This window comes from Echiichthys vipera (assembly GCF_963691815.1).
Source record: "Echiichthys vipera genome assembly, chromosome: 7".
NCBI classification, from domain to species: domain Eukaryota; kingdom Metazoa; phylum Chordata; class Actinopteri; order Perciformes; family Trachinidae; genus Echiichthys; species Echiichthys vipera.
Window position 1 is genome coordinate 24,329,914 of NC_139832.1, and position 26,671 is coordinate 24,356,584.

A 26,671-nucleotide genomic window follows, 5' to 3' on the forward strand; every position below is an offset into this window, starting at 1 on the left:
GTTTTTGTATTGACGTTGTATATTTGTAGTACTGTATGGATGTAGACTAAATTTTATGCAGTGTCTTCCAGTCTTGTGTAGTCTATAGGATATCTACTGTTTTTGACAGTAAATTTAAACAAACACAGTGCCCTGTTCTTGCATAAGAGGTATAAAGGCTTTATAAATGGTTAATAAATAAGTTTCTAAGTCTTCATATGTAATAAACCATTAATAAGAACAACTGTTGGGTAGCGAGGTTGTGAAATCCCTCTGACCAGTGTTTATTCTCTACGTTTCTTAAAAGTGCAGATAAATGCCTATAAATGTTGGTAAAAAAGATACCAGTTTCTCACTTTAATGAGCTATGAAGTCTGCAGCTATACATTTCAATGAGACATTAATAAAGTATTTACAATCCATCAAGTCTGCAGTTAATGTAAATGTAAATGTTAAATAGGTTAGCCTGACAGTCAAACCGGGTGAGGTGATTTTTCACAATCTGGCAAGCAAAACCTTTTCAGCTGCTAATCAGTAAAGACTTACTAAATTATTTATTAACAGTTAATATAGCAGTTAGTAACACCCTATAAAACCTTCACAATGGATGGCTTATTAGACTGTTAACAAAACACAACAAGGGTGCAGGACAGGCTGTGCATAAGACATGCTAGGATTTGTCCTTTTTTTGGAGATAACGATGACCTGGACAAATGAGAATATTCACAGGCCTGAGGATTAATGTATCACTACGCATTTTGATCATCAATAACATTAAAATACTTTCTATAACCGAATGCATCAAACGCTTGAATATCTGTCTCCCTTCCTTCATCATAAGCAGTTTCACAAAAGCCCTCTGTGTCTGTGTGGACTGAAGAAAGCCACAGTATGGAAATGTAACCAAATAAAGAAATGAAGCAGAGATGGGAGAGACAAACTCCGGCTCCTCTCTTCCTTTTATGGTAATTGTGCGTGAGGGGAGGGGCGGGGCTGATATCTCGACGTCATCAACGTTCTCCCGACACCCGGAAGCGTAGCGAGATGTAACATGTTTGGCCGAAGTTAGCGGTGTTTGTGACCAAGTTAGAGTGTAATTAAACTACCTATTTTCCATATTAAGAAACGCTGTGTTGTGTATAACACATTGAAGATGAATGTGAGTGAAACAGAAAAGGTAAGGCAACAGCAGTTTGCTACGTAGCCTTTTTAGCTTGGCAGCTTTCATCAACATTTATTCGAAGAATTTCTATCATCCTGAGCGCTTGTTGCGTACCTTTTCTTTTTAACCCAGGACCCTGCAGTCATGAAGGAGGAGGGGAACACCCTGTTCAAGGCAGGAGACATGCAGGGCGCTGTCTGCTGTTACACCAAAGCATTAAAGCTGAGTGACAGCCAAGCAGAGAAGTCTGTTCTGTACCGCAACCGCTCAGCCTGCTACCTGAAACAGGAGCAGTACAACAAGGCAGAGGCTGATGCCTCCAAAGGTGGGATAAAAATACAGCCGATGATGTTGTCGATCACTGAGTACAAAGACACGTATAAGACACTTGGCCTGAAAACACAATTAAGAATACTTTTACCTGGATTACAATCTATCCATGCGGATAAGATGAGACCTACTGAGGTCTGGACCTATGGTCTGTAGCTTACCCCTAACCAGGATCCTCAATAACATGGGGTTTTGTGGTGCTTATATTGAAATTATTACATTTAAAACGCTTGACAGCAGTTCTTTTTTTAAATGACAGAGATGCTCATGATTATCTATAGACCTTTTGGTAAAGAGTTTGATTGAGAATCACTTTCACAATCACAAATACACTCGCCAATGGTCTTATATTTGATATAATAAACTATGTACAGTTACTCTAAATATGTATAGTTCACCTTTCAGGTTCAAGTAAAATATATTTACTAGTGATCGACTGATATGGATTTTTTTAGGGCAGATGCTGATACCGTTTTTTTTTCATCAGTCTTAGCCGATGACCAATACGGACTACGAATTTTCTTGAGGCCAGTATTTGGAGCCGATACTACTTTTGCTCCCTCAATTTGCATCATAAAAATGACAGAATGATGAAAACAAAAGTTACGAGTCTCAATTTAAATTTAAGTTTATTGGCATTAAAATAGGCATCTCCAGCAACACGGAGCTGCCTGTGGACGCCTGTCTGTAAATAATGCTAGGAAAAATGGTGAACGCAGCAACCCGCAATCGGCCGATAATGATACACCTAATAAACACAAATAAACGCCAATAATATCGGCCGGCCGATGTATCGGTCTATCACTAATATTTACAGTACTATACTGTTGTTGCATGAACTGCCACTCTAACTGCATTAAGACTTATGGATGTATGCACAGAGTTAAGTTGAGTGTCATGTCTGTCCTTTCAGCTCTCGACACCGACCCAGGTGACGTGAAAGCCAGGTTCCGGAGAGCTCAGGCTTTCCAGAAACTCTGTCGGTTGGATCAGGCATTTCTGGATGCTCAGAGGTGTGCCCAATTAGAGCCCAAAAACAAAGCCTTCCAGGATCTGCTCAGACAGCTGGGAGCACAGATCCAGAAGAAGGTGATGTGGATGAAGGGTCAGGGAAGTTTGTGTTTTTTTGAAACCATATCCTGAAGAATCTGTCGCTAATTCAGGTCTTTTTCTCTTTACCATGTAGTCTGTGGAACTCAACTCAACAGATGCTCGTGTGCAGCAGATGTTCTCCCTCCTCTTAGATGCATCTGCAAAAGACTCAGATCGACAAAAGGTAAGAGCAACTCATAAGGCAATTCATTGGCTATAATCTGCTCTTTTGTTATGTGTTTTTTTCATTGTATCTATGTCCCTCTATCTGTAAAGGTGTACTGCGTGAAATCCTTACGAAAAAATAATGATCCATTATAAAAATTTCAGGCTGCTCAGAACCTTGTGGTATTATCTCGAGAAGACGCAGGAGCTGAGCAGATATTCCGTAACGATGGCGTGAAGCTGATTCAGAAACTTCTTCAGTCCAAGCAGGAGGATGTTGTCCTTTCTGCCTTGAGGACCTTGGTTGGCTTGTGCACAGGGCACCAGTCCAGAGTAAGTGTGACATTTTCCTCTAAAGCTATTTATTACATCCTTTCTTTTAAAAATGCAAACTTGCATTTTCTTTCCTGGAAAATAGCAGTTAAAACAGCACATGTATCCATTGTGATGGCCCTCTTATTTGTATTTTGCTCCTTTTACTGTCTTTGCCTTTCTGTCTCCATTTACTGTTAAGTCTGCTTTAGCACTGTTTATGAGCAGATCTTGCTTTATATCAACACCTATGTCTATCAGAAACCATATTAATCGTGCTAATAACACATATGAATTGATTTTGCTTCACTTCTGATATGTGCTGTTTTGTTTCCAGACTATGGCTATAGTAAATGAGTTGGGAATGGAACAGCTGTGTGCAGTAATGGGATCACAAGCCTCCACTGTGTCTCTGGCTGCCTGCCACCTGCTGCAGGTGATGTTTGAGGCTCTGACGGAGGGCATGAAAAGAGAGATCAAAGGAAAAGATGAAGCCATACTTCCCGGTGAGTTTGGACTCTGATTATGTTTATATTTGGAGTTGGCCACACATGAAAGTTAACCAATAACAAATGCTTTTGTTTGTGTGTATCAGCTCTCTGTCGGTAATTGACTGTATGAATTTAACGCAGAACCCTCCAAGGAGCTACGCTCAATGTTACGCCACCTCTTGGAAATGATGCCTGCATCTAATGTGTCGGGGTCAGGCAGAGACAGCGCCATCAACCTCCTGGTCAAACAGGTTCCCCGCAAGTCTTTGAAAAACCCAGATAACTCCCTCACGTTATGGGTGATAGACCATGGTATGAAACACACCTGCACATAATGTAGAATTTCTCACATTTTTATGCTATTATAGATACAAAATAGCCATAAACCCTCTTCCAAACATACTCATTTCAGTTTTTCAGTATAGTTTCACTCCCCTTTGGAAGGAGAAGGAAGTGCTCCTTACTCTTTGTTTTCAAATGTGAAATGTAATATGCTTGTGGCATCGCTTCAGCCAGATTAATGATTTTCTCCTGCAGGGCTGAAGAAGATCCTGGAGGTGGCAGGGACAGTCCCTGAGCTCTCAGAAGGACCACCTCTTACAGACAACTCCCACATGAGCTGCTCTGTCTTGCTGAGCAAACTCTATGATGACCTAAAGAGCGACAAAGAGAGGGAGAACTTCAGCAAGCTATGTGAAGAATATGTACAGTGAGTTGACCACTGAAACTTGTGTTATGAACATGAGATTCGTATTAAAGGCCATAAACCAAAAAGCTGCATTCTTTCAGTAACTCTTATCTGTTGTTTTTCTGGATAGGCAACATTTTAGCCGACATGGCCTAGACGGCAAGCTGCGAGCCATCCAGACGGTATCAGTGCTCCTCCAAGGACCAAGCGAGGCAGGTAACAGAACTCTGGAGATGTCAGGAATGATGGATGCAGTGATCTCTCTGTGCGCCTCCGAAGATGTAACTCACCAGCAGATAGCAGTGGAGACTGTTATCCATGCAGCAGGCAAGGCCAAGAGAGCCTCCTTCATCACAGCCAACGGCGTGGCTCTTCTGAAGGACCTCTACAAGAAGAGCGAGAACGACAGGATACGTGTGAGAGCCCTGGTGGTAAGCGCCGCAGCTACAAGAATATTCATTTCATTAAGTTAGAGAGGAGAGCATCTCTAAATGAAGATAAATGGACTATGGTGCTCTGGTTATTACACAGGGTTTGTGCAAGCTTGGATCAGCAGGAGGGACAGACTTCAGCATGAAGCAGTTTGCAGAGGGATCCACACTAAAGCTTGCCAAGCAGTGCAGGAAGTATGTTTGTGTGTGTTGCATCTTGAGCTCGAGAAATGTGTTATGCCTGACCCAAATTGTTGCATGATCTGATTTGAAAGACAACTGAGAAAATGTGTGTTGGCTCCTTGGATTTGAAATAATAAGTAAGCTTTATCTCTTTCCCCTTTTTAGGTGGCTGTGCAATGAGTCTCTGCCCCAAACCTCCCGTCGATGGTCTGTGGAGGGCCTTGCCTACCTCACTTTTGATGCTGATGTGAAGGAGGACTTGGTGGAAGACAAGAATGCTCTCCTGGCCATGTTTGAGTTAGCAAAGGTTTGACTGATTATTGTAATTGGCGGTTTTAATAGTTGTGACACATGGACAATACAGGGCGATTATGAAGTCATAGTTCTCTTAGAAGAGCATCTTAGTGGTCTTTATAATTTATTTATTTTTTGAAGCATTTGAAACCGCCACTATAAGAATAAACACACAAACACTTGGATAGCCTTGACAGCCTTGTTTTTCTTTGTGTTCCTGCAGTCTGAGGATAAGACGGTGCTCTTTGCCGTGGGCTCCACATTAGTGAATTGCACCAACAGCTATGAAGTGGAGAAGCCAGACCCTCAGATGGTGGAGTTGGCCAAGTATGCAAAGCAGCATGTGCCCGAGGAGCACCCAAAGGTACCATTTTAAATTCCTCTTCTTTCATGTAGCACTATATTTTCTGCACATGAACATCACACAATAGTACTTTAATGTTGTACCGTAGCTCTTCTACTCGCCTGTTTCTTTAGGTGTTCTTCAAAATATATATATATTTTTTTTCTATAGAGGCTGTATGGCATGAACCTGTCTTTATGTTTCAGGATGCACATTCCTATGTGGAGAAAAGACTGGGGAAGCTGCTGGAGGCTGGTGTGGTGTCTGCGTTGGTGTGTATGGTCAAACAGGAGAGTCCTGCCCTCACTGAGGCTTGTAGGGACTGTATTGCCAGGTAGGAAAATGTCACTTGTAGGATCACTGTCAGTCACTTTGACTCACTGTTCCTTGTGGATTGTCTGTAAATGCCATTTCTCATGGGCAGGGTCTTCTTGGCTTTGGTGGAACGACAGGAAGACAGAGGCACAGTGGTGGCACAGGGGGGAGGAAAGGTAGCGCACCCTGATAGTTCAGAATTGCAAAGTGATCTAAATATGTTGCTTTAGTAGCTTTACATGATTTCTGTTGACTGTTTTCCTCCATAGGCTTTGATCCCACTGGCATCAGACAACACAGACGTAGGAAAAATCAAAGCGGCACAAGCCCTGGCTAAAATAACCATCACATCTAACCCAGAGATTGCCTTCCCGGGAGAAAGGGTGAGAACTGTATTCTGTAAAAAAAAAAAAAAAAATTTTTTTAAAGTCAGTAAAAAAACAACAACTAAAGAACATTTCCTATTTAACCATGTATCCCTTTCTGATATCAGATCTATGAGATGGTGCGCCCCCTTGTCAGTCTTCTATGTCTTGAATGCACCCTGCTGCAGAACTTCGAGGCACTCATGGCTCTCACCAACCTGGCCGGCATCAGTGACAGACTCAGGTTGGCCACCAGGGGGAGTCTCTCGAATAAATAACGGGACATAGGCAAAAAACCAGACCTCATTTATTGACATCACCTCACATATTGATGCATCATTGTTATGGCTAAACATGCTAGTTTGCTTCCTAAAAGTTCAAAAAAAGCTAAAGCTAAGTTAAAATCTCTTCATCAGAACTGTTTTTAGAACTTTTGGGTCAAGTCATGAGCAAACTGCAGATCAAGATGCATTATTTCAAGTCTCTGGATGCTTACCTCAAAGCTGTGTTAATAGTTTGACTGAGTTAATAGTGTTTTTACATATCTGAGGCTACGTCCTATTGTTCTTTTTGACTAGCTTTCATAAGATATCTTTTATTATGACATTGCCGTTGTGTATCAGTGTATCTGCTTGTATTGATGTATCATATTTCACAGACAAAAGATCATAAAGGAGAAGGCAGTCCCCAAAATTGAAGGCTACATGTTTGAGGAGCACGACCTGGTCCGAGCTTCTGCCACAGAGTGCATGTGTAATCTGGTTTTAAGCACAGAGGTAAGACTCATACTTATGGATGATTGTATGACACAAATATACCGAGAAATAAGTAAGTAAAAGTGGGTCTTTGGTGTGTTCTCAGGTACAGAAGCTGTACCTGGCCACAGGAAATGATCGCCTGAAGCTGCTCGTGCTCTACAGCGGAGAGGATGACGAGAGGCTGCGGAAAGCTGCCGCAGGAACTCTGGCCATGCTGACCGCCGAGCAGCCTGAGCTCTGCGCCCGCATTCCTGGAACAGTAAGTAGACCACTGCAGCAGCTCTGTCCCCACACACCCATCCACTCAGCACTATGGCGTACTGCAATGATTATTTTTTCTATTTTAGCTAACATTATTTCCTGTTGTCCTCTCTCTTCTCAGACGACACACTGGCTAGAGATTATACAGTCACTATTGCTCTGCGAAATATCCGACCTGCGGCATCGGGGAGCAGTCATAGTTCAGAACATGATGCAGGCGGAGAAAAGTCTGGCTGAGACGCTCATGGAGAGCGAAGCGCTGGAGATTCTTTCCGTTTTGGCGAAGGGAGCAGAGGGCACGGCGGAGCCCGTTGCTAAGATAGCGCAAAACTGCCTAGACAAGGCTGTGGAGTACAACATCATCATGAGCAGGGAAGGGAGAGAAAAGGGCAAAGGAACTGAACCCTGAAAACACAGCTGCAGTGTGTGAATGTGCCTCCTGGTTATGTTAAATTGCTACAAAGTATTATGTGACTCCAGTGAAGTAAATTCACCCCTTTTTGGTCAGGAAGGGTACAAGCTGATCCTGACAGGCTCATGTGTCTTAACTGAAAGGCAATAAAAGCAAGAAAGGTAGAAAATGAAAGCCAGCAGATACTCACAGAAGGGGTTTGCTGTTTCATAATGTTTTTCCACTGTATTTATCGTAATTATACTGTATGTTCATGGATCCCCACCAAATGTTTGACTTGGAGACCAATAAGGCTACTCTATATATTCTTTACTAAAGACCGCCATTGATATTTGCAAATGTTTGAATTTGTGTTATGCTTCAATATCTTTATTTTACATTATATACGCTACTATAGTTAGTGTGAATTCTGATTCAGCAGCTTTAAGCATGCACATGCTTTAAAGGAAATGCATTTTTATAATAATTTGCCTTAAACATAATTGTGTGCACTGTTTATCATCATGATTATTATTATTATTATTATTATTATTATTATTATTATATAATCATCACTCCACTACATTCCCAGTATTTAATTGTATGATTGGTGGTTTTCTAGCTTTGACTGAAAACGTGCAAAAAACAATTAAACCCCTCTGCTGAGTTCACCCATTTTTACTGTCAAGTTACTTTGCGGCGACGCTGTAGCGCATGCGCGGTACATCCATTTGCCACATTCACCAGTGTGCAAACTTTGCGGACAACTGCGTCGCACGGTTCAGCGGCGTAAACGGAGGTAAAGTAAAGGGGTTTCCAATGCGGTGGTTCGGTTTCGGCTTTAACGCATTCGGACAAATTTCTGTCTCCGAGAAATTAGCTCAAGGAGAGCGCAGCGACCCTGTGAAGGAGGTCAAAGTGAGCCGTCCAACAGAGCTGAACGCCAACAGTCAGGGGGGCACCGGTGACGGCTTGAACACCGACTGTCAAATCAGAGCAAGTTGGAGTCGAAGAGCATCTTTGCATTTGAATGGTAAGTGTCTCATATCAGAGACAAACAACGCTGGTTGGGCACTCTTTCTTATTGTAACACAAATAGAAAGCGTGCATAACATCGCACTCTTTATACATGCATATTAACTCCTATTCGCCTTGCTCCCTGTGTGTAAGGTGACAGCTGTGTGTGCCTAGCAGGCTTCCTCTCCAGTGAGTCATGGGGTGTTCCCATTCAAGAGAGCCGTGGCTGTAAAGATGCCATCATCAGTGAATCGCACCTCACCCTCGCTTTCTCAGACAGACTTGAGTCCTGGGATCTGCAGAAGGAAGAGAAGACTCCATCATGGAGCATGGAAATAAAACCACACTCAGAGACAGGTAATCCTGATCTCCTTTTGACAGCTGTTAGAGGTACAATGTGATAATGGGCTAAACGGTACACGTCTCGCTGCTTTCCAGGACCCCCTGTGAATCTCCCATTGGTCCCTGGGGGTTACATAGCCACAAAACCACCCCTCTACCGCTCCTTATCACCACACCTGAGAGCCAAGAGTCTGGCGCTGAGTGCAGAGCACGCCATCCTTCTCAGTGCCTCTGGAGCTGTGTACACCTGGGGACTGGGAAGGTAGGCCTAATACTCACACATCTGTCTCTACTGGGAATCTGTGCGTTGTGCTTTGTCGTCTCGCAGGTCTTTGCTGATAGTGGTGGCGCCTGCTGCCGTGGTCCTGCATGACGCTTCCTGCTGCTATTATTACTATTACCCGTACATACTATCATTAGTCTTATAAACTATAAAATTTGTAGCCATAAAAACACCATCAGTAATATATCTCATTGTATCATAGCTGTTACCACTACTCATCATTGATCATATTTACCACCATAATTATCATTGTCATATTCTGTCACCTTAGCTGTATTGTTTCTACTATTCTACTAATAACTGCCATAACATATAAGTCATTCACTACACTATAGATATTACCGTAGTTACTGTTACTTTTGTGGTTGCCCGCATCTCTTTGTCTGTCTCTCTCTGTCCATCTGTGCGTCTTTTCTCTCTTTCTCTCTTCTTCTCTTCCTCCCCGACCGGTCAGGACAGATGTCGGTCCTCCATAGAGCTGGGTCTGTCAGACGTTACTGCCTGTTAAAGGGAAGGTTTACGTTGCCAGTGTGTGCACAAGATTGCTACTCATGGGGGAATTGTTGGATCTATGTAAATTATAAATAAGTCATGAGTGTGATCTTTACCTACTCTATATTTAAAGTGTATCGAGATAACTTTTGTTATGAATTGGCACTGTAAATAAAATTGAATTGTATTGAATTGAATCTCCCAACTCATGCATATCCTGATTTTTTGTGTTTATTTGACAGCCACGGTCAGTTGGGTCACGGAGGCCTCACCTCCGAGGAGGAGCCCAGGGCAGTGGAGGCACTCTGGGGGATGCCCATGAGCTGTATAGCTACAGGAGGCTGGCACTCTGTCTGTATTAGCGGTAAGTGTCAAACATGTTGGCAGTAAAAGGAGTTATTATTATTCCATCAGTTAGAGGGGGATATGACTCCAAATAACTTTTTTTCTTCAGATGGGGGAGACCTTTATGTGTGGGGCTGGAATGAAAGTGGCCAGCTTGGACTTCCATCACGAGGTCTGAGGAAATCACCACAGCAGCAAAGTGTCCAACAAACAGGTAAGGGACATGCACCTAAAAACACAACACAACTTATGTTTCTTTTTACTCACAATGCTATCTATCAATCCAAACACCTTTGTGTAATTAGCTGAGGGGGTATGTATGATGGTTACAATAGTCCACGTTTCAATATGAGCATTTCTACAGCCTATGTAAAGGAGGCTTGCTAAGAGATTAACCCTAAACACCAGGGGGAATCGTTCACCATTAGTTCTGTGGATTCACTGTCATTGTATCTTTTCCAAACGTATTTCTGGCACCATGAGCACCTTAAACTAAATCCCATCAAGTGCCATTGTACTGGGTGAGCTAGAGTTAATATCTCACAATGCAGATTCACAAGATTAGATTACAGATATGCAGATTACATAGCACTTGAAGTTTGGGAAATACTTTATATTATCCATGAATGAAATAACTGTAATACAACATCATATGTTGCCAGGTATGCTGCTTATAGTAGCCACTTAAAGTTAATGACTTAAGTAGTAGTAACTAGCAAGTACTGCAACATTAACTGTACTGAACAGGAGCACCATGCCAAGATGTCAGCACATCTCCAGCTGAAGAGCCACAAGTGGCAGAGAAACACGAAGACGTATTCATATCGATCCAGGCATTCCCGGCTCTGCTGGATATCACTCCATCATGTGAAATCAGCACAGTCAGCTGTGGTTGCCGCCACACAGCAGCTGTAACGAGTAAGAAACTATACATAATGGATGTATACTGATTTATAATGGGGTGCACATTTTCTTTGCAAATCTGTCATCTTTATCTCATTTTCTAATTTCAGCCACAGGTGACCTCTACACTTGGGGCTGGGGTAAGTTTAAATTTAGAGCTAAACTGACACACTTGCAAATGTGCTACATCTTTGTAGCATGTTACCAGTTTAATTAAGCAGTACGCTTAGAGCCCAACTTATGTATTTGTTGGACTTATCCTGTCCATCTTTCTTTCTGTTACCATTTCAGGTGACTACGGCCAACTTGGACACCAGACTTTAATCAGTTCAGATGAGCCCCAGTGTGTGGAGTTCTTCAGGGAGCAGCAGATGCGTGTGGTTGATGTAGTGTGCGGGACATGGAACACTTTTGCTGCTGTTGTCAAGGAGAAAGTAGCTTGATCTTAAAAACACTGTTATTCCCTTAACAAATGTGGACATTAGACATGGGACCGCATACCAGGAAGTGTAAATTAGCACAAAAAATACAAGACTTAAAATGAAATGTATTTTGTATTTTATAAAAGTTATTTTCATTTGTCTTTATATACATATAAAAAAGAAACTTGGTAAATAAGTAATTTTTGGAAAATATTTTTAATTTCCTTTATAGAAATTTTTAAAAAATTACAGGTTTTCTATTTCACAAACAATGCATAAAATAGTTAAGGCAGTAAAATCGATATAGAAATATAATTTAAGACAAATGTCTAAAAGGGTTGTAATTGAAAATTAAACACCATATTAAAGTTAAAGGGTTTTGCATTTCCACAGCAGGCTAGAGGTCTTCACAGCACAATCTTGAAAGAACTATGGAGAAATCAAAATATAACAAACGCAGTTAAGAGTGAACAAAATTGCGTTGAGGAAAGTACATGTCGGTAATAATTAGATTTTTAGTCACCTGACGAAATCTGGCGACCTAGAAATGACATGCTGAAACTCTGAGAGGTTCACGGTTCCATCCTTATCGATGTCCGACTCTTCGAGAATCTGAAAAAACAACAACAAAGGAAACAACTGTTATACCAAACTGCAACCACAGGCTGTTTAACCATCCAGTGTGCCTCCCAACATCTTCAGAGCACACCACAGGGAACTTACATTGTTAATGAGCTGTCTCATTTCTTCTGTGGTTAGTCTTGTGTCATCCGTCTCACCAGTCAGGCAGTTCACCAGCTTCTCCAGATCACCACAATCAAGAGTTCCATCATCGTCAAAGTCTGTAAATATTAATGTGCTTATTACTCAGGTTGTTAGCCTTACGTGTATCATTAATAATCAGCTCACATTTGTATCAACTTTAAATTTACCAAATATACGGAATGCATAGTGGGATTTGATTTCCAGAGTAGCAGAGTCACTGAAGGCACTCAAGAGATCCAGAAAGTCCTCAAATGTGAGGCTTCCATCTTTCTGTTCAGACGTTGAGAAAACATGGCAGATTCTTTTCCTGAAAGGGTTGGACTGTGAAGGGAGCAAGTACAAGGGTCAGCACAGTTTATCAATGTTTGAAGCACTTCCTCCAGAACGCACTGGACAACCCTAGTCATGCTATGAGAACAGCTACGAAGCAGTCCTCATAACATCACACTGTTTCTGTTTTCATATCAAATAGCTTTTCACCTTGAGCTCTGGCAGAGTGAGAATCCTCTCCATTGGTACTCTCGTATTTGGGAGGTCTTTCTCATCTTTCGTGAGCAGTTCAGTGAATCTCTTGTGAGCCCTAAATAAACACACACAAAAAAAGTTTAATCCTAGTTCGCCATACGCGGTAGTAGATTGGTAACGATGCTTTAAAAAGAACAACTGGTAACGTGTCTGTAATGTGACATGCAGCTGATCACTTACAGAAGAATTTCTTGTTTCGTCAAGAATGTCAGCTCCTAAAAGTAAAAGTGGGCATTATTGGATTGATAGCCTACGTCACAGGTTAACATGAAACAATACTTTTTCTACACACTGGAATATATTTATGAGTCTTCCTATCATACATTCATGGTCTGACAACGGAAATTAGCCACAACATTAGCTGACACTATATAGACGAGCGTAGGAAATACTGCAACTACAATAAATCATACTCTACTTCAAGTTTTTATAGTTGTGTTAATTGCCTCAAAATGTTAGGCTATATTACCTTGTACTGGCTTATTACGAGGCGTAAAAACAACTATCTCAACTTCAGCTCTGGTAACATTAACACTCGTTACGATATAACGTAGCGTTAATATTTCCTTTTGGAGACTTTGCTTTGGGCACTTACTTGATATTCCGAGAGCAAGTCCTTCCCCAGTTGACTTGCCGTGGTTCCCATTTTGAAAATGTCGACTCCAAAACGTACTTTCTGTTGTTGTACAGAGTTACCCAGCGAACTATTAAACAAGTTGGTTTACAACTGTTACTTCCGGTTTCTGGCCTGTCCTGTATTCAGCTACGTCACGGTTTCCATAGTGACGTACTTGCAACGGGCGTTGTTTTAACTTTTTATTATAATTCCCATCAAATTGAGTATATGCGACTCGACATTTTTATGAATGTTTGTGTTACATTATTTTTTAAGACATTGTCTGGTTTGAATATATTTTTAGAAAAAAGATATTGCATTTTTTTTAAGTTAAATATTTTGACCTTTTTGTTTTATATGGAAAATTCTTCATTCACAAATGCAAAAGGACTAAAAAGAAACCACGAATACAACATTTTAAAATAATAATCTAATTTGGATATTCAAACATTACATGGACTCAGTAGTAAAGGTAAAGTAAAGCAATGACTGAATTTGTAAATCCTTACATATTTTTCTTCAATGTTAGTATGTACCCCCATGTGTAGTATATGATTTTGTCATATTCTGTTCTTGTCTAATTCTGTATTTGCTTTTTGTGTGTGAAAATATTTGTATTGATAAAACATAATAGTGTATTGTATGTATACTGTATATTGTTGGAGGAGGTCAGCGGTCTGCCCTTTGTCTGCAGCCAGGTCCTTCACCATTTTTGCCTTTATTTAACATTTGAGAGGTGACAGGAAACAAAGGGAGAGAGTCAGGGGTGATAGGCCTATTATATAATTTTACATATATATATATATACATACAGGTATATATGTATATATAAAATTACATGCAGCAACATTATTCTTGTTCTTGCATCCAGTGCTCAAAGTATATAACTTCCTAAAACAGATTCAAAATAAAACTGTAATAACTGTTCTAAACATCTTTATTTTATTATTGATTTGCAACAAACAGCATTTATTTTTTTATTATTGCTTTAAAACAAACCAAATCAAATATATACTTATTAACACTTACTAGTATACAAACAATTTAAAAAAAAAGATACTGTATGCAATCATATATCTACAAAACCACAACCTCTGTTAATACTTTAATTCACAGAGCATTCGCTAATAAAAAATAAAATTGAACGGGGGGTGAGGAACAGACAAGTATCTTGACAGGAACATCAGGAGATGGTTATTTCTCGCCTGGGAAGGAGACAAGCTAAGCTCCTTGATTTGTCTCCCAATCTGTTGTATCTGGAAGAAAACAAATAATTAATGGACGAAAAAGAATAATGTGTAAAAAGTGAAAGAAGTTTATGTGCTTTATATATCTAAGTGTTCTCAAAAACATTTGCATACTACTTAGGCTCTAATCCCGTCACCATTATTAGGCTTTAATATTATAGTATCACTCTTTTAAGTTTAGTCACCACAGATTGTACCTGTCATTTTTGTTCCCTCCTTTGTCTCAGTTGGAACACCGATCCCATACTCGTTTTCTCCAGTCACTCTGAAGAAGTAGATTCCTCCCTCCTCCAGGTCAGACACTTTGTAGGACAGTCGACGGCATTTGTCTGTGAGTTTTGTCCACCCTTTTCTGCTGATGTCCCGTATATCTACGAGGTAGCTCTTGACAGGGGCTCCTCCCTCATTCTCAGGAATGTCCCAGGTCACAGTGGCAGAGTTCTTGGTCACATCTTTAACTGCTACACGGGTTGGTGGACCAGGTGAATCCAAAACCCTCACATTCAGCGTCAAGGAGGCAGACCCAGCAACATTTTGCAGTTTGACCGTGTATTTGCCTGAGTCATCACGGGTTGTGCCTTCCACTGTGATTGAGGTGACGGAGCTGCTGGTGTTAATCATTCCTCTGACTCTCAGATCTACATCTGCTTTATCCCATGTCACGCTAGGGGCAGGCTTGCCTGTGAAAGGCACAGTAAAAGTGAAGGAGCTGCCATCTTTCACAAGCAGGGTCTTCCTAATGTCTGTGCTAATATCAAACCTGGGCTCCTCCTCTCTCTCCACGGCCACTTCAGGATCTGTTTCAGGACTGGGCTCGCTGATGCCAATCTTGTTTATTGATCTGACGATAAAAAAATATTCCGTTCCCGATGTGAGTCCAGTTACTGTGAACTCTGTTTTATCTGTGTTATGAACACCAACAGTCCAGTCTTCTTCTGCTGACTTTCTGAATTCAACTTTGTACCCTGTTACTTCTGCTCCACCATCAAACAGCGGCTTGCTCCATGACAGAGTTATGGAAGACCTGGATGAATCGATTATGGTGGGTTTTGCAGGAGGGGAAGGTATGAACTTTGGATCTTCTGCCAGAGTGAGCGCGCATGGCAGACTGGGTTCACTTAGCCCAGCAGAATTCTCAGCAAAGACTCTGAACTCATACTCACATCCTTCATGCAGCCCAGGGGCTTTGACTCGTAGGTCATAGACAGGCTTCTTGTTAATACGAACCCAACGGACACCCTGCTTCTCTCTCTTCTCAATGATGTAACCGCTGATGCGGCTTCCTCCATCAGAAGCCGGTCTCTTCCAGCAGATGGTCATAACCTCGCTGGTTGCACTTGTGACCTCGACATCAGTTGGAGCAGATGGGGCAGTAAAGGGATCCATGGCCTTGATGGGCTCACATTCCAAAGTCTCACCTTCCCCGTATTTGTTCACTGCCCTCACCCTAAACAGGTATTCATTTCCTCTGAGCAGCTTGGTGATTTTGCAGGTTGTTGCTATCATGTCACCATACACAAGAGTCCAGGCCACACGGCTGGTTTCACACTTCTCAACAATGTAGTGCACAATATCAGCACCACCAGTCTCATGAGGGGGACCCCATGACAGGGTGCATTTCTCTGCAGAAAGTCCAGAAACTTCCAGAGGTCCAGCTGGTGGGCCAGGCCTGTCCAGGACCTGGCAGGTGATAGCCTTGGATGTGGTACCACCTGTACTCTGTAGGGTCAGAATATACTGTCCAGAGTCTTTCCTAACGCTTTCTCTGATAAGCAGAGATGTGTGCATCTTTGTTGCCGTTATCTCAACCCGTCCCTTGGTGCCAATATTTCTACCATTCTTCAACCAAAACACTGTAGGGTTGGGGCGGCCGGAGATGTCAGCATCTATTCTTAGGAGGTCTCCTGCTTTGACAACCACCACCTGTCTAAATTTGTCCTCCAAGATAATTTTGGGCGGCTCCACATCATGCTGTACTGTAACAGGTCCAGTGGTTACAGAGGGTGCACTGAAGAGCTCAGCTGAATTCTTTGCAACCACACGAAAATCATACTGTTCACCCTCGGTGAGGCCAGTCACTTCCAAGAAGGTGTCTAGTAAGTTGGTGAAGTTGCACTTAAGCCAGCAACTATCTGGCAGCTCTTTACGCTCAACGATGTATCCAGTTATTTTAGCCCCACCGTCATATTCCGGTTTGTCCCAGGAGAGGGAAACAGAGCTGTTACTTATATTGGTGACTGTGAGGTTGTGTGGGGGATCGCACTGGTCTCTTGCTGCTGCAGGCTCAGATGCCTTACTGCATGGTCCAACACCAGCCATATTCTCAGCAAAGACCCGAAACTCGTAGATTAGACCTTCTTCAACACTTGTTACCTTAAACTGGTTCTCAGTCACTGGGATTCTGTTTAACTTTGTCCACAAAATACTGCTTGTATCTTTGCATTCAAAATGGTAACCAATAATAGGGCTGCCACCATCACTGTCTGGCTTGCTCCATGCAACCACCATGACAGACTTTGAGGCACTAACAACATGGAGATTGGTCGGTGGACCAGGGGGCTTAAAGGGATACTGGGCGACAACAGGTCCACACTCAACAAAGTGGCTTTTGCCGTAGCGATTCTCTGCAGCAATACGAAACTGATATTCAGTGCCTTGTATCAGACGGGAAATCTTGATTGATGTTCTGGCAACTGTCGCTGACACAGTCTGCCATATTGTGCTGCCTGTATCTCTCTTCTCAACAACATAATTACTGATTTGACATCCGCCAGTATAATGTGGGCACTGCCACGACAAAGACATAAAGTCAGCACTCACCTCATCCACACTGAGGTCACTTGGTGGTCCAGGTCTTTCAAAAACATTAACAAAGATTTCAGCAGATGTGGTTCCAGTTGAGTTGGTCAGGGTCACCTCATACACGCCAACGTCTATTCTGGTCGCATCTTTGATGATGAGCTGAGATGATGTGTCATATGTGTGCACATTTACCCTGCTTGTCTCTTTCAGCAAGACGCCATCTTTTTTCCATGTGACTGTTGGGGGCGGCACGCCCTTGAATGGGACATCAATCTTCAAATCATTTCCTGCCCTCACACTGAATGTGTTGGACAGCAAATGAATAATGGGCTCAGCACTAGTATCCTTTACTGTAACAGGTGTTGAAAGGGACTTTGGTTCACTTTTTCCCTTTTCATTCACAGCAGTCACTCTAAAGAAATACTCTTTTCCTTTTGCCAGCCCATTTATAGTCGCTTCCGGTGCTTTACTCTCCGAACACACTGCCCATGTGTCATCTCCTTTAGCCTGAATTTCTATGATGTAACATGTGATTTTGCTTCCACCATCATGATCCGGCTTCTCCCAAGAGAGTCTTGCACTATTGCAAGCTACATTACTGAGTGTGACTTTGCCAGGAGGCAGAGGAGCCTCAGATACTTTAACAGCCTCAGTGGTCTCTGCTGGAAGTCCAGTACCAAACTCATTTACAGCCAGAACACGGAAATAATAGAAACTCCCTTCCTGGAGATTGTCAATCTTGTATGAGTTTCTCACACAGTTACTACAGACGCTTGTGAATGCCTTCCTGGCCTCCTCTCGCTTTTCTACGATGTAGTGCGAAATCTTTGCTCCTCCGTCAATGAGAGGTGCCTCCCAGGAGATGGAAACAGAGTCCCTCTTTACATCCTTTACCTCTAAGCTAGTTGGCGAGCTGGGAGAGTCCAACACCCTGACATTGATGAATGCTGATTTAGAGCCACTGCAGTTCTCAGCAGTCAACACATATTTTCCTGTGTCATTTCTACTGACATTCTCAATCATGAACTCTGTGTAGGAGCTTGTTATCTCAATTTGAGCACGCTCACTGACAGTGCCGTCTTCCTTTGACCATTTAACCTCAGGCTCTGGCCTTCCTCTGATGCTGACAAGGAGACGTAATGTGGAACAGGCTCGAACACTGACAATCTTCCTCAAGGTAGTGTCCAACTCAATCTCGGGTGCCTCCAGTTTTTCAGCAGCTACCACAAACCCAGGTACAGCCACGTATTCTCCAACTCCAGCGGCATTCATTGCGCGTATACGAAAACTGTACTCTGTGTTTTCCCTCAATCTCTTCACGGTGTAGTTTGCGTCCTTTACTCCTGCGCTTGGTGTGCATGCAATCCACTCATCTTCTGCTGCCTCTTTCATCTCAACCACAAATCCACTGATGGCTGCTCCACCATCATAGATAGGCTTTGACCAGGTCAGAGACACAGTACTGTTGGAAAAGTCTGTCACTTTGGGGTTGGTAGGGGGACCAGGTGGGTAAGTTGCTTCACATACTTTTATATACTCACTTGGCTCACTTGCTGTACCCACACCAGCAGCATTTTCTGCCAGTACCCTAAACTGATAATAATGCCCCTCAGCGAGCCCTGTGCATCGGAAACGCAAGTCATTTAGTCTTCTCTTGTTGCATTTAGTCCACCTGACACCCTCTTTGTCACATTTCTCCAGGATGTAGCCATCAATCTCTGAGCCTCCGTCAGTCTCGGGCCTTTCCCATGATAGCACGATAGAGTCACCAGTCACAGCACTGGCTGTAGGGGTAGAAGGTGCACTTGGTGTTGTAAAGGGGTTTTGTGCAATGAAGGGGTCTGATTCCAGAAATTCACCAACACCGAATTTATTCACAGCAGCAATTCTGAATATATACTCTTTACCAGGGACCAGTTTTGTCACTTTGTAACTGACAGCTTCAACGTGAGGCTCAACCCCTGTCCATGTAACGCGACTGGTCTCCCTTTTTTCAATGATATAGTGGGAAACACTGGCACCGCCATCATTTAAAGGGGGGTTCCAGTGAAGATTACACTTTTCTGAACTGACAACTTTCACCTTCAGAGTTCCATCTGGAGGACCAGGTCTATCCAGCACCTTTACATTAACTTGGATAGATGTAGTTCCACCAATGTTACTGAGGCTCAAGACAAAGTGTCCCCCGTCCACTCGTGAACAGTCCCTGACAGTCAGAGTTGTATGAGTGAGGGTGTTTTTGACCTCCATCCTTGGTGTAGCTTTGTCAATTTCTTTTCCATCCTTAAGCCATGTTATTGTAGGGAGGGGCTTCCCAAGGTAATCAGCATCAATAATAAATGTCTCACCAGCCTGTACAACAGTAGTACTCTTAAACTTAGGATCAATAACCACTGTGGGTCTTTCAATAACATCCTGAGCGACGATGGTTACACTTTCTGAAGGTGCGCTCCAAACACCAGCACCATTCTTAGCAGTTACTCTAAACTCGTAACTTTGGCCTCCTGTCAGATCTGTGACTGTGAACTGATTCTCCATAACATTGGTGAAGTTTGCCTTCATCCATCTGCCATCTGAGAGCTCCTTCTTTTCAACAACGTAGCCTGTAATGGTGCTTCCACCATCATACCTGGGTTTTGCCCACTGAAGTGTGATGTTCTCTTTGGTAATGACAACAGCTTCAGGTTTTCCAGGTGGATCACAGGGGTCTCTTGCCACATAGCATTCAGATATCTTGCTAGATGGGCTGAGTCCAGCAATATTCTCAGCATAGACTCTGAATTCATACTCAATGCCTTCCTCCAGTCCACTTGTTTTGAAGCGAGCATCAGGTATAACAAGTTTGTTCAACTTGGTCCATAAAATGCTGTTCTTCTCTTTGCGTTCAAGATGATAGCCGCTGATGGGGCTGCCTCCATCTTTGGCTGGAGGCTCCCATTCAACCACCATGCTGTACTTTGTCACTGTTGACACAAAGGGGGTGCCAGGAGCAGTGGGCACACTAAAAGGATATTGTGCAATTACAATAGGAGAAGTAATGGCAGTACTCTTGCCATACCTATTTTCTGCAAACACTCTAAATTGGTATTCACTTCCTGTCTTCAGTTTGGTGACTTTGATTGTGGTTCTTACTGTTGTTGCTGACACAGTCTGCCATTCTGTACTTAGAACGTCCCGTTTCTCCACTATGTAGTTGTCTAGCTGACAGCCTCCAGTGTATTCTGGTGGGTCCCAGGAAATTACAACATAGTCAGAACTGATCTCATCGATCCTCACAGGCCCTGTGGGTGGGTCTGGCTTTTCGAGCACAACCACAGTGATTTCTCCAGTATGTTGTCCAGCACTGTTGTTTGCTGTAATAGAGTATTGACAAGAGTGCTCCCTGGCAGCATGTCTGATGTGAAGAACTGTTAATGATGATGTATTTCTAACCTCCAGCCTTGATGTTTCTTTGACTGCCTGACCATTTTTTTTCCATTCAATCTTTGGTGCTGGATGCCCGACCACTGGGATCTCTACTTTCAGATCTTCCCCATTTTTGACAGTAAATGTGCCAAACGTTATCTGGAGTTTTGGCTTAGTAGTATTTTCCTGATCTGTGACAGGGCCAGGTTGGACCTCAGGATTGTTTTCTCTGTTTTCCGCAGAAACGGTAGGCTGACCTGGTATGAGGGTGAAAAATATCAAATAGGTAGAAAATTAGATGGGATCACTGTGTGGAGACTGAATTCAATTCAATGTTATTTTATTTACAGTGCCAAATCATAACAAAAATTATCTCAATACACTTTAGAGTAGGTAAAGACCACACTCTATGACTTATTTACTAAAGAAAATCCATATGGTATCTGAAAAGCCAAATCGCTTTATGTGGCTTTTTATGTGCATTATAGTGAACACCTTAGTCTGTAGATTGAACCCATGTTAAAACAGGGATAACTTGTTTTTTTGGTTTACTAACTTTCAGAACTTACAACTGTATCTCACATTAACAACACTTTAATGAGAGGATAGGTTGAACCCCTCAAAAAACATAATAAGTGAATGTCTGAACTTAGATTATTTTGATACACTTTTATTATGAGTCTTAACTGTATTTTTCTTGCATTTATCTGTAATTGTTCTTAATTCAAACCTGATTACTACATGGTAGTAACTATGTAAAACTACATGGTGATCAGATGAATGCATGACATACCTTGGACAATGACTGTGAAGGGTGACTGGAAATCCACTGCTGTGCGTTCTGCATCAGTATCCACTGTCATATTTATATTTAGAGTGTGAGCTGTATCTTCTACTTTCTGTCCTACCTACAAGAGAGAAAGACACAAAACTGTCAGAGAAAATAAAACTAAAGACCAGCTACAACAATCAAGGAAAAACTTTTTCCCTTTTTTTTCTAAGAGTGTTGTGTTGTTTGGTTAAATAAAAGTGGCTATACATATTCAATCATAATAGGATTTTGATAAAACTAACTTTAGTGTTTTAAATAAGATAGCATGTAGGCTATCTTAGTGAGAGTGTTGGTAATAGAAACTGTTGATGGTGTTAAAAATAACTAGAGGCATGACGGACCAGACTGCCATCTGTTCTAACAAACAGATACAACTCTATTATTATCAAACTCTTTAAGCTCTTAGAAACTCTCTCTAAGGTTTAAAACATTTCACTTTAGTAAGAAACACAAGAAGGAAGGCGCCTTCAAAGGTGCCCTCCACTCTTTCTGTAGGCCACTATATTTCAGTAACTTTTTAAATATCATTGCTTACAAGTGGACTATTGCGTTTTCAAACACAACTTTAGAGGCTACTTACTTCGTTGCTGCTGGCTTCCATCGTTTCTCTCACTTGTCCGTATGAGAAATTAAAGGTGAATTCAAAATTCAGCTAGTTCAGTTAATCCATTAGTTAAGATGCATCAACCGTGATGAACTTCCAAACTCTGTGGCAGACACAACTCTGCCAATCACTGCCGTCTTTATCTCCAAAAGCATGCAGGGACAAAAATAACCATGATCTCTGATTGGCCAACTGCTCATTCTTTCAGAGTTAGTTGAGCTTACACGGATCACCTAAGAAAAACTGGAAAGTTGCTCAACAGTAAAATATTACGCACATTTCAGTTACAAGGGGGTTTATCATATGGCTTAACATTCATTTAAAATATCCTCTGAATTAACTTTGTGTGTGTGTGTGTGTGTGTGTGTGTGTGTGTGTGTGTGTGTGTGTGTGTGTGTGTGTGTGTGTGTGTGTGTGTGTGTGTGTGTGTGTGTGTGTGTGTGTGTGTGTGTGTGTGTGTGTGTGTGTGTGTGTGTGTGTGTGTGTGTGTGTGTGTGTGTGTGTGTGTGTGTGTGTGTGTTCATTGGGGGGTGGCTAGGTTATATGTGACCACTTAGTCAGTGAACAAGAGCTTTTCTAAACAAATGACCAGACACTACAGCACAATGGGTGGGCGAAGGCAGCGGTGGAATGATACTATGTACATTTACTCAAGTGCTGTACTTAAGTATCTCATTTTGAGGTATACTTGTACTTTACTTGTGTATTGTCATTTTATACTTTTATATTTTTTACTTTATATATCTATACTTTGTACTTCACAACATTTATCCGACAGCTAGTTACTAGTTCGATCAAGATTTTACAGACATGTGATCAGTTTATTAAATACAATGCTGATTTAACCAGACCTAAGACTATATAAATCATTTAAAACTAGATCCACCTCAACCAGCTATAGCATTAATGTGAAGTTTACATGTTAATGCATCAATAATATATTGATATACACCGGCAGGACCCATTCTAATTCTACTTTTGATACTTTGTGTACATTTTAAAGATAATATGCCTACTTTTGTACTTTTACTTAGGTGAATGCACTACTTTTACTTATAGTTGTGTATTTCTGTAGTGTGGTAGACCTAAATGATTTGAATACCTCTTCCACCACTGGGTGAAGGTTTCCAAACAGTTAACATGTATTTGTATAGATGCATGCTTCTGCACTGATCTGTCCTCAGCAATATGTATATCACGTAACATTGTTTTTTGTGAGTATGTTGTAACTATAGGCTATGTCTCCTGTTTTTATAGCCTACATATTTGTTAGGAATAACTGCTGCTATCTCTACTAATGCTATCATTACAGACCTATTAAAATGTAAAAATATTATATATTTAACATGTTAGGCTATTACCTCGATGTTAGCATAGTTGTGGTAATTCTAACATTATATACGGTTATAGAAATCTTTATAAAAGAAACAAACATTTATTCTGAAAAGAAGCGAACCGGAAATATACTAATAAACACCGACGAAGAAGAGAACGTGTAACTAAGGGAGCTTGCTAACGAACTAGCTAAAAGAAAATGGGATACAAACTGATTATACGAAGGTGAATAAGAGTTAGTCTTTTAAAAGGGCGTTTAATCTGCTGTCTGTGACAAGACGCCGACCTTGACACGTTGATGTAACGTTACTGTCCAGATAAAAAGGTGAGTGGGCTAACGTTACGGTTCATTATCAAATATCAACCCTGGCTTGTGTTATGGCAGATGACGTTACGTTACTGTACTTGCGTACACATGTGAGTTAACGTTACCGGTACTTTACTTAGTATTAACATTTACTACTAATGCTACTTTATACTTCTACTCCATTAAAATTCAGGAAATGTTTTATACTTTTTACTTCACTACATTTGTCTAACAGCTAACGTTATATTATATATATTTACTTACTTTGATTTAAAGTTGTGTTCAAAGCATGTGATGATACATCATAGCAATGCATCATGGTCCATAAATTCATCATATACTGTATTTAAAATATATTAATCAGCAATAATAATAATCCAATATATAACACTAAAATACTCACCAGGGTCAGTATTATTATTATTATTATTATAATACCCTGTCCATGGGCTACTCATGTGACCCAGCTCTCTGTCTGATGATTCAGCGGAATGACACCTAAAATACTTACCCCAGTGAATCCTATTGTCAAATCTCATGCCTCTCTGCCTCACTGTTCACCAACAGATCCAACCATGCCGCTCCAGTTTGTGTATAGTAACCAGGACTTTGTAGCAGATGTGCAACCGAGAAGTGGAAACAGACTTGGGATTGCATCACCGCCAACAAAGTTTGACACGACCATCCAAGCCGGCTGGACAGACAGGATGAGCAGGGGACTCTTTCGCTACAATCTGGGTGATTTACAAACACGTATTCTGTCGGGCCGGCGTGGCTATGTAGCCCAGCTGAATATTCAAAGAGGAATCGAGAGGAGAAAGCCTCAGGAGATACTCAGCATTCAGCAGGAGTTCAATGCCAAGCAGTTTAATTTTAACAAAATCAATCCAGACGAAATCATATTTGAGATGATAAAGGACGTTGAGGGAGGAAATGAAAAGGGGAAACTATGTGAACTCTGCAGGATGGTTGTGCTGGTCAATGTCAGTCCTTTGGAGTTTGGACATTGTCTCTTTGTTCCAGATCCTTCACGCGGTTTCCCACAGGTCATGACAAAGTTTGCCATCCAGAGCGGTATTGAATCTGTGCTCCTGAGCTCCGACCCTTACTTCCGTGTGGGGTTCAACAGTCTTGGAGCATTTGCGTCTGTCAATCATTTACACCTACATGGGTATTACCTGGATCATGAGCTCAAGATAGAATCTATGCCAGTCAAGCCGCTGGTTCCTGAAAAGGGATTTTATCGTTTGCTGGATTTTCCTGCAGGTTTTTTGTTTTACACAGAATCAGAGTGGGTGGAGAAGGTTGCCGGTGCCATCTGTCAAGTGACCGACTTTCTTGTGGAAGGTAATATTGCTCACAACCTGTTCTTAACCAGAGGATCTCCGCCGTGTGATCACAAACAGAACGAAAAGGATCACTGTTCAAGAAAAGGGGTTCGTATCAATGTATGGCCCAGAACATCGTGCTTTGGTGCCAAAGAGGAGTCTGCCTTCAATGTTGCTCTCTGTGAGCTGGCTGGACATTTACCATTTAAGAACAAGCAGGACTATGAGCTCACTACTGAGAAAGATGTCATAGATATCATCCAGAGGTATCTTCTGCCTGATGCAGAGTTTCACTATTTGGAAGAGCAGCTTACTCATCATTTAATGGATTTATAACGTATGGACATTTTTTAAATCCTGTGCAGGAGTTCAAATCAGGTTAGAAGCTACACATTCTTCAGAAGTTCTGAAATGTGTACACTGTATTATACTTTGGGAGCAATGCTGAATCATTTCCTGCATCTGCCATAAATATAACATTGGAAGTTCATAAAAATACCTCCTTACAGTATATAGCGGCATAGGGATGTGGTTTACTAAAACTGGTTTCTAATAAAATCATTTCATCTAAAAGATAAGTTGTTTTTGCATTTGTTTATTTAGTGAGGTGTATATGACGCAAGTTAATCCAACACAAGTTATGGCTTGTCAAAGCAGGAGAACCACAGACATCGTTATTGCTGTTTGTTACACCTGTGCTTTTCTTTTGAAGGCAGACAAATCAGAACATATTTGTGAAAAGGGCCTATGATTAATATTTATACATTAAGTAACAGAGAATATTCAATTCAATTTTATAATAAGATTGAAAAGTGGCAAAAGTAACATGACATTTTGGGCCAGTCAGGCAGGAACTGCTGAGAATATGTTCATTTTTCCAGGGCATTGATAACCCTGTGGATATTGAGTCTAAATCAGTGGTTTAAAGGAGCAGGAGTCCACCATGCTGCACTGTCATGTTTCTACAGTAGCCCAGAACAGACGAACCAAACACTGGCTCTAGAGAGGGCCATTCATGTTTTCACATTTTTACGTGAGGCTACCGTAGATTCCACTTCCCATCTTGGAGAGGGAGAGTTGAGCAGAAGGGTTTTCAGTAGGTTGCAATCTGCAATGTCACCGCTAGATGTCATGAAATCCTAGACACTGCTCAACACCCAGAAGAGCACGAGGTTGAGGTGGAAATAGAATGTGTTACTTTTGAGGTGTGTGATAATTCAACAAAAGAGTTGTGTTATCTGTAAATCACTGATGACGCTGACGGCTGTGGGTGTGAGCAAGACTCCATGGAGCCAAAAGAGAAAATAAATCACGGTATTTGTTTTACCCTGCGTTGAAGTACCTATACTGCCATACTATTGCTAGAAATAGATTTCGTATGTTCCAATATATAATATGTCAAATGTCCATTTTGACATTTTAAAGCAGGGAAAACAGTGGAAAAACACAGGTGTACTGTAAATAAGCTGATTTCAGTTTCAGGGTGCTGGTATTGTGGATGTTGACTCACGGTCACACGTTGACTCACTGAGTTTAAGAAC

General features: G+C 41.6%; 5 protein-coding genes across 5 annotated transcripts; 3 read left to right on the forward strand and 2 right to left on the reverse strand.

The window, feature by feature from the left end:
- Positions 1-1,018: 1,018 nt before the first annotated feature.
- unc45a (unc-45 myosin chaperone A) lies at positions 1,019-8,146 on the forward strand. The gene is made up of 19 exons (XM_083915968.1): positions 1,019-1,156; positions 1,274-1,466; positions 2,385-2,560; positions 2,658-2,747; positions 2,894-3,061; positions 3,378-3,546; positions 3,673-3,843; positions 4,069-4,240; positions 4,350-4,650; positions 4,751-4,845; positions 4,999-5,140; positions 5,351-5,491; positions 5,677-5,804; positions 5,895-5,961; positions 6,055-6,168; positions 6,279-6,394; positions 6,809-6,926; positions 7,012-7,167; positions 7,291-8,146. Exons 1-19 carry the CDS (start codon positions 1,133-1,135, stop codon positions 7,576-7,578), a joined length of 2,829 nt encoding a protein of 942 aa, XP_083772094.1. The 5' UTR covers positions 1,019-1,132; the 3' UTR covers positions 7,579-8,146.
- A 204-nt stretch (positions 8,147-8,350) lies between these two features.
- On the forward strand, positions 8,351-11,385 carry rccd1 (RCC1 domain containing 1; the record flags this gene model as incomplete). Its single annotated transcript, XM_083916062.1, has 8 exons — positions 8,351-8,593; positions 8,731-8,934; positions 9,016-9,181; positions 9,937-10,058; positions 10,149-10,253; positions 10,787-10,957; positions 11,053-11,082; positions 11,234-11,385. Exons 1-8 carry the CDS (start codon positions 8,380-8,382, stop codon positions 11,383-11,385), a joined length of 1,164 nt encoding a protein of 387 aa, XP_083772188.1. The 5' UTR covers positions 8,351-8,379.
- A 199-nt stretch (positions 11,386-11,584) lies between these two features.
- cib1 (calcium and integrin binding 1 (calmyrin)) lies at positions 11,585-13,386 on the reverse strand. The gene is made up of 7 exons (XM_083916841.1): positions 13,250-13,386; positions 12,835-12,869; positions 12,610-12,709; positions 12,297-12,450; positions 12,088-12,206; positions 11,888-11,976; positions 11,585-11,793 (listed from the first exon to the last, which is right to left on the reverse strand). The coding sequence occupies exons 1-7, from the start codon at positions 13,298-13,300 to the stop codon at positions 11,772-11,774; spliced, it is 570 nt and encodes a 189-aa protein (XP_083772967.1). The 5' UTR covers positions 13,301-13,386; the 3' UTR covers positions 11,585-11,771.
- An 850-nt stretch (positions 13,387-14,236) lies between these two features.
- LOC310949153 (titin-like) lies at positions 14,237-22,272 on the reverse strand. Its single transcript, XM_083916490.1, has 4 exons — positions 22,137-22,272; positions 21,518-21,632; positions 14,715-20,981; positions 14,237-14,526 (listed from the first exon to the last, which is right to left on the reverse strand). The coding sequence occupies exons 1-4, from the start codon at positions 22,155-22,157 to the stop codon at positions 14,492-14,494; spliced, it is 6,438 nt and encodes a 2,145-aa protein (XP_083772616.1). The 5' UTR covers positions 22,158-22,272; the 3' UTR covers positions 14,237-14,491.
- A 1,411-nt stretch (positions 22,273-23,683) lies between these two features.
- Positions 23,684-25,514, forward strand: gdpgp1 (GDP-D-glucose phosphorylase 1). Its single transcript, XM_083917382.1, has 2 exons — positions 23,684-23,820; positions 24,370-25,514. The coding sequence occupies exon 2, from the start codon at positions 24,378-24,380 to the stop codon at positions 25,464-25,466; it is 1,089 nt and encodes a 362-aa protein (XP_083773508.1). The 5' UTR covers positions 23,684-23,820; positions 24,370-24,377; the 3' UTR covers positions 25,467-25,514.
- The last annotated feature ends 1,157 nt before the right edge of the window (positions 25,515-26,671 follow it).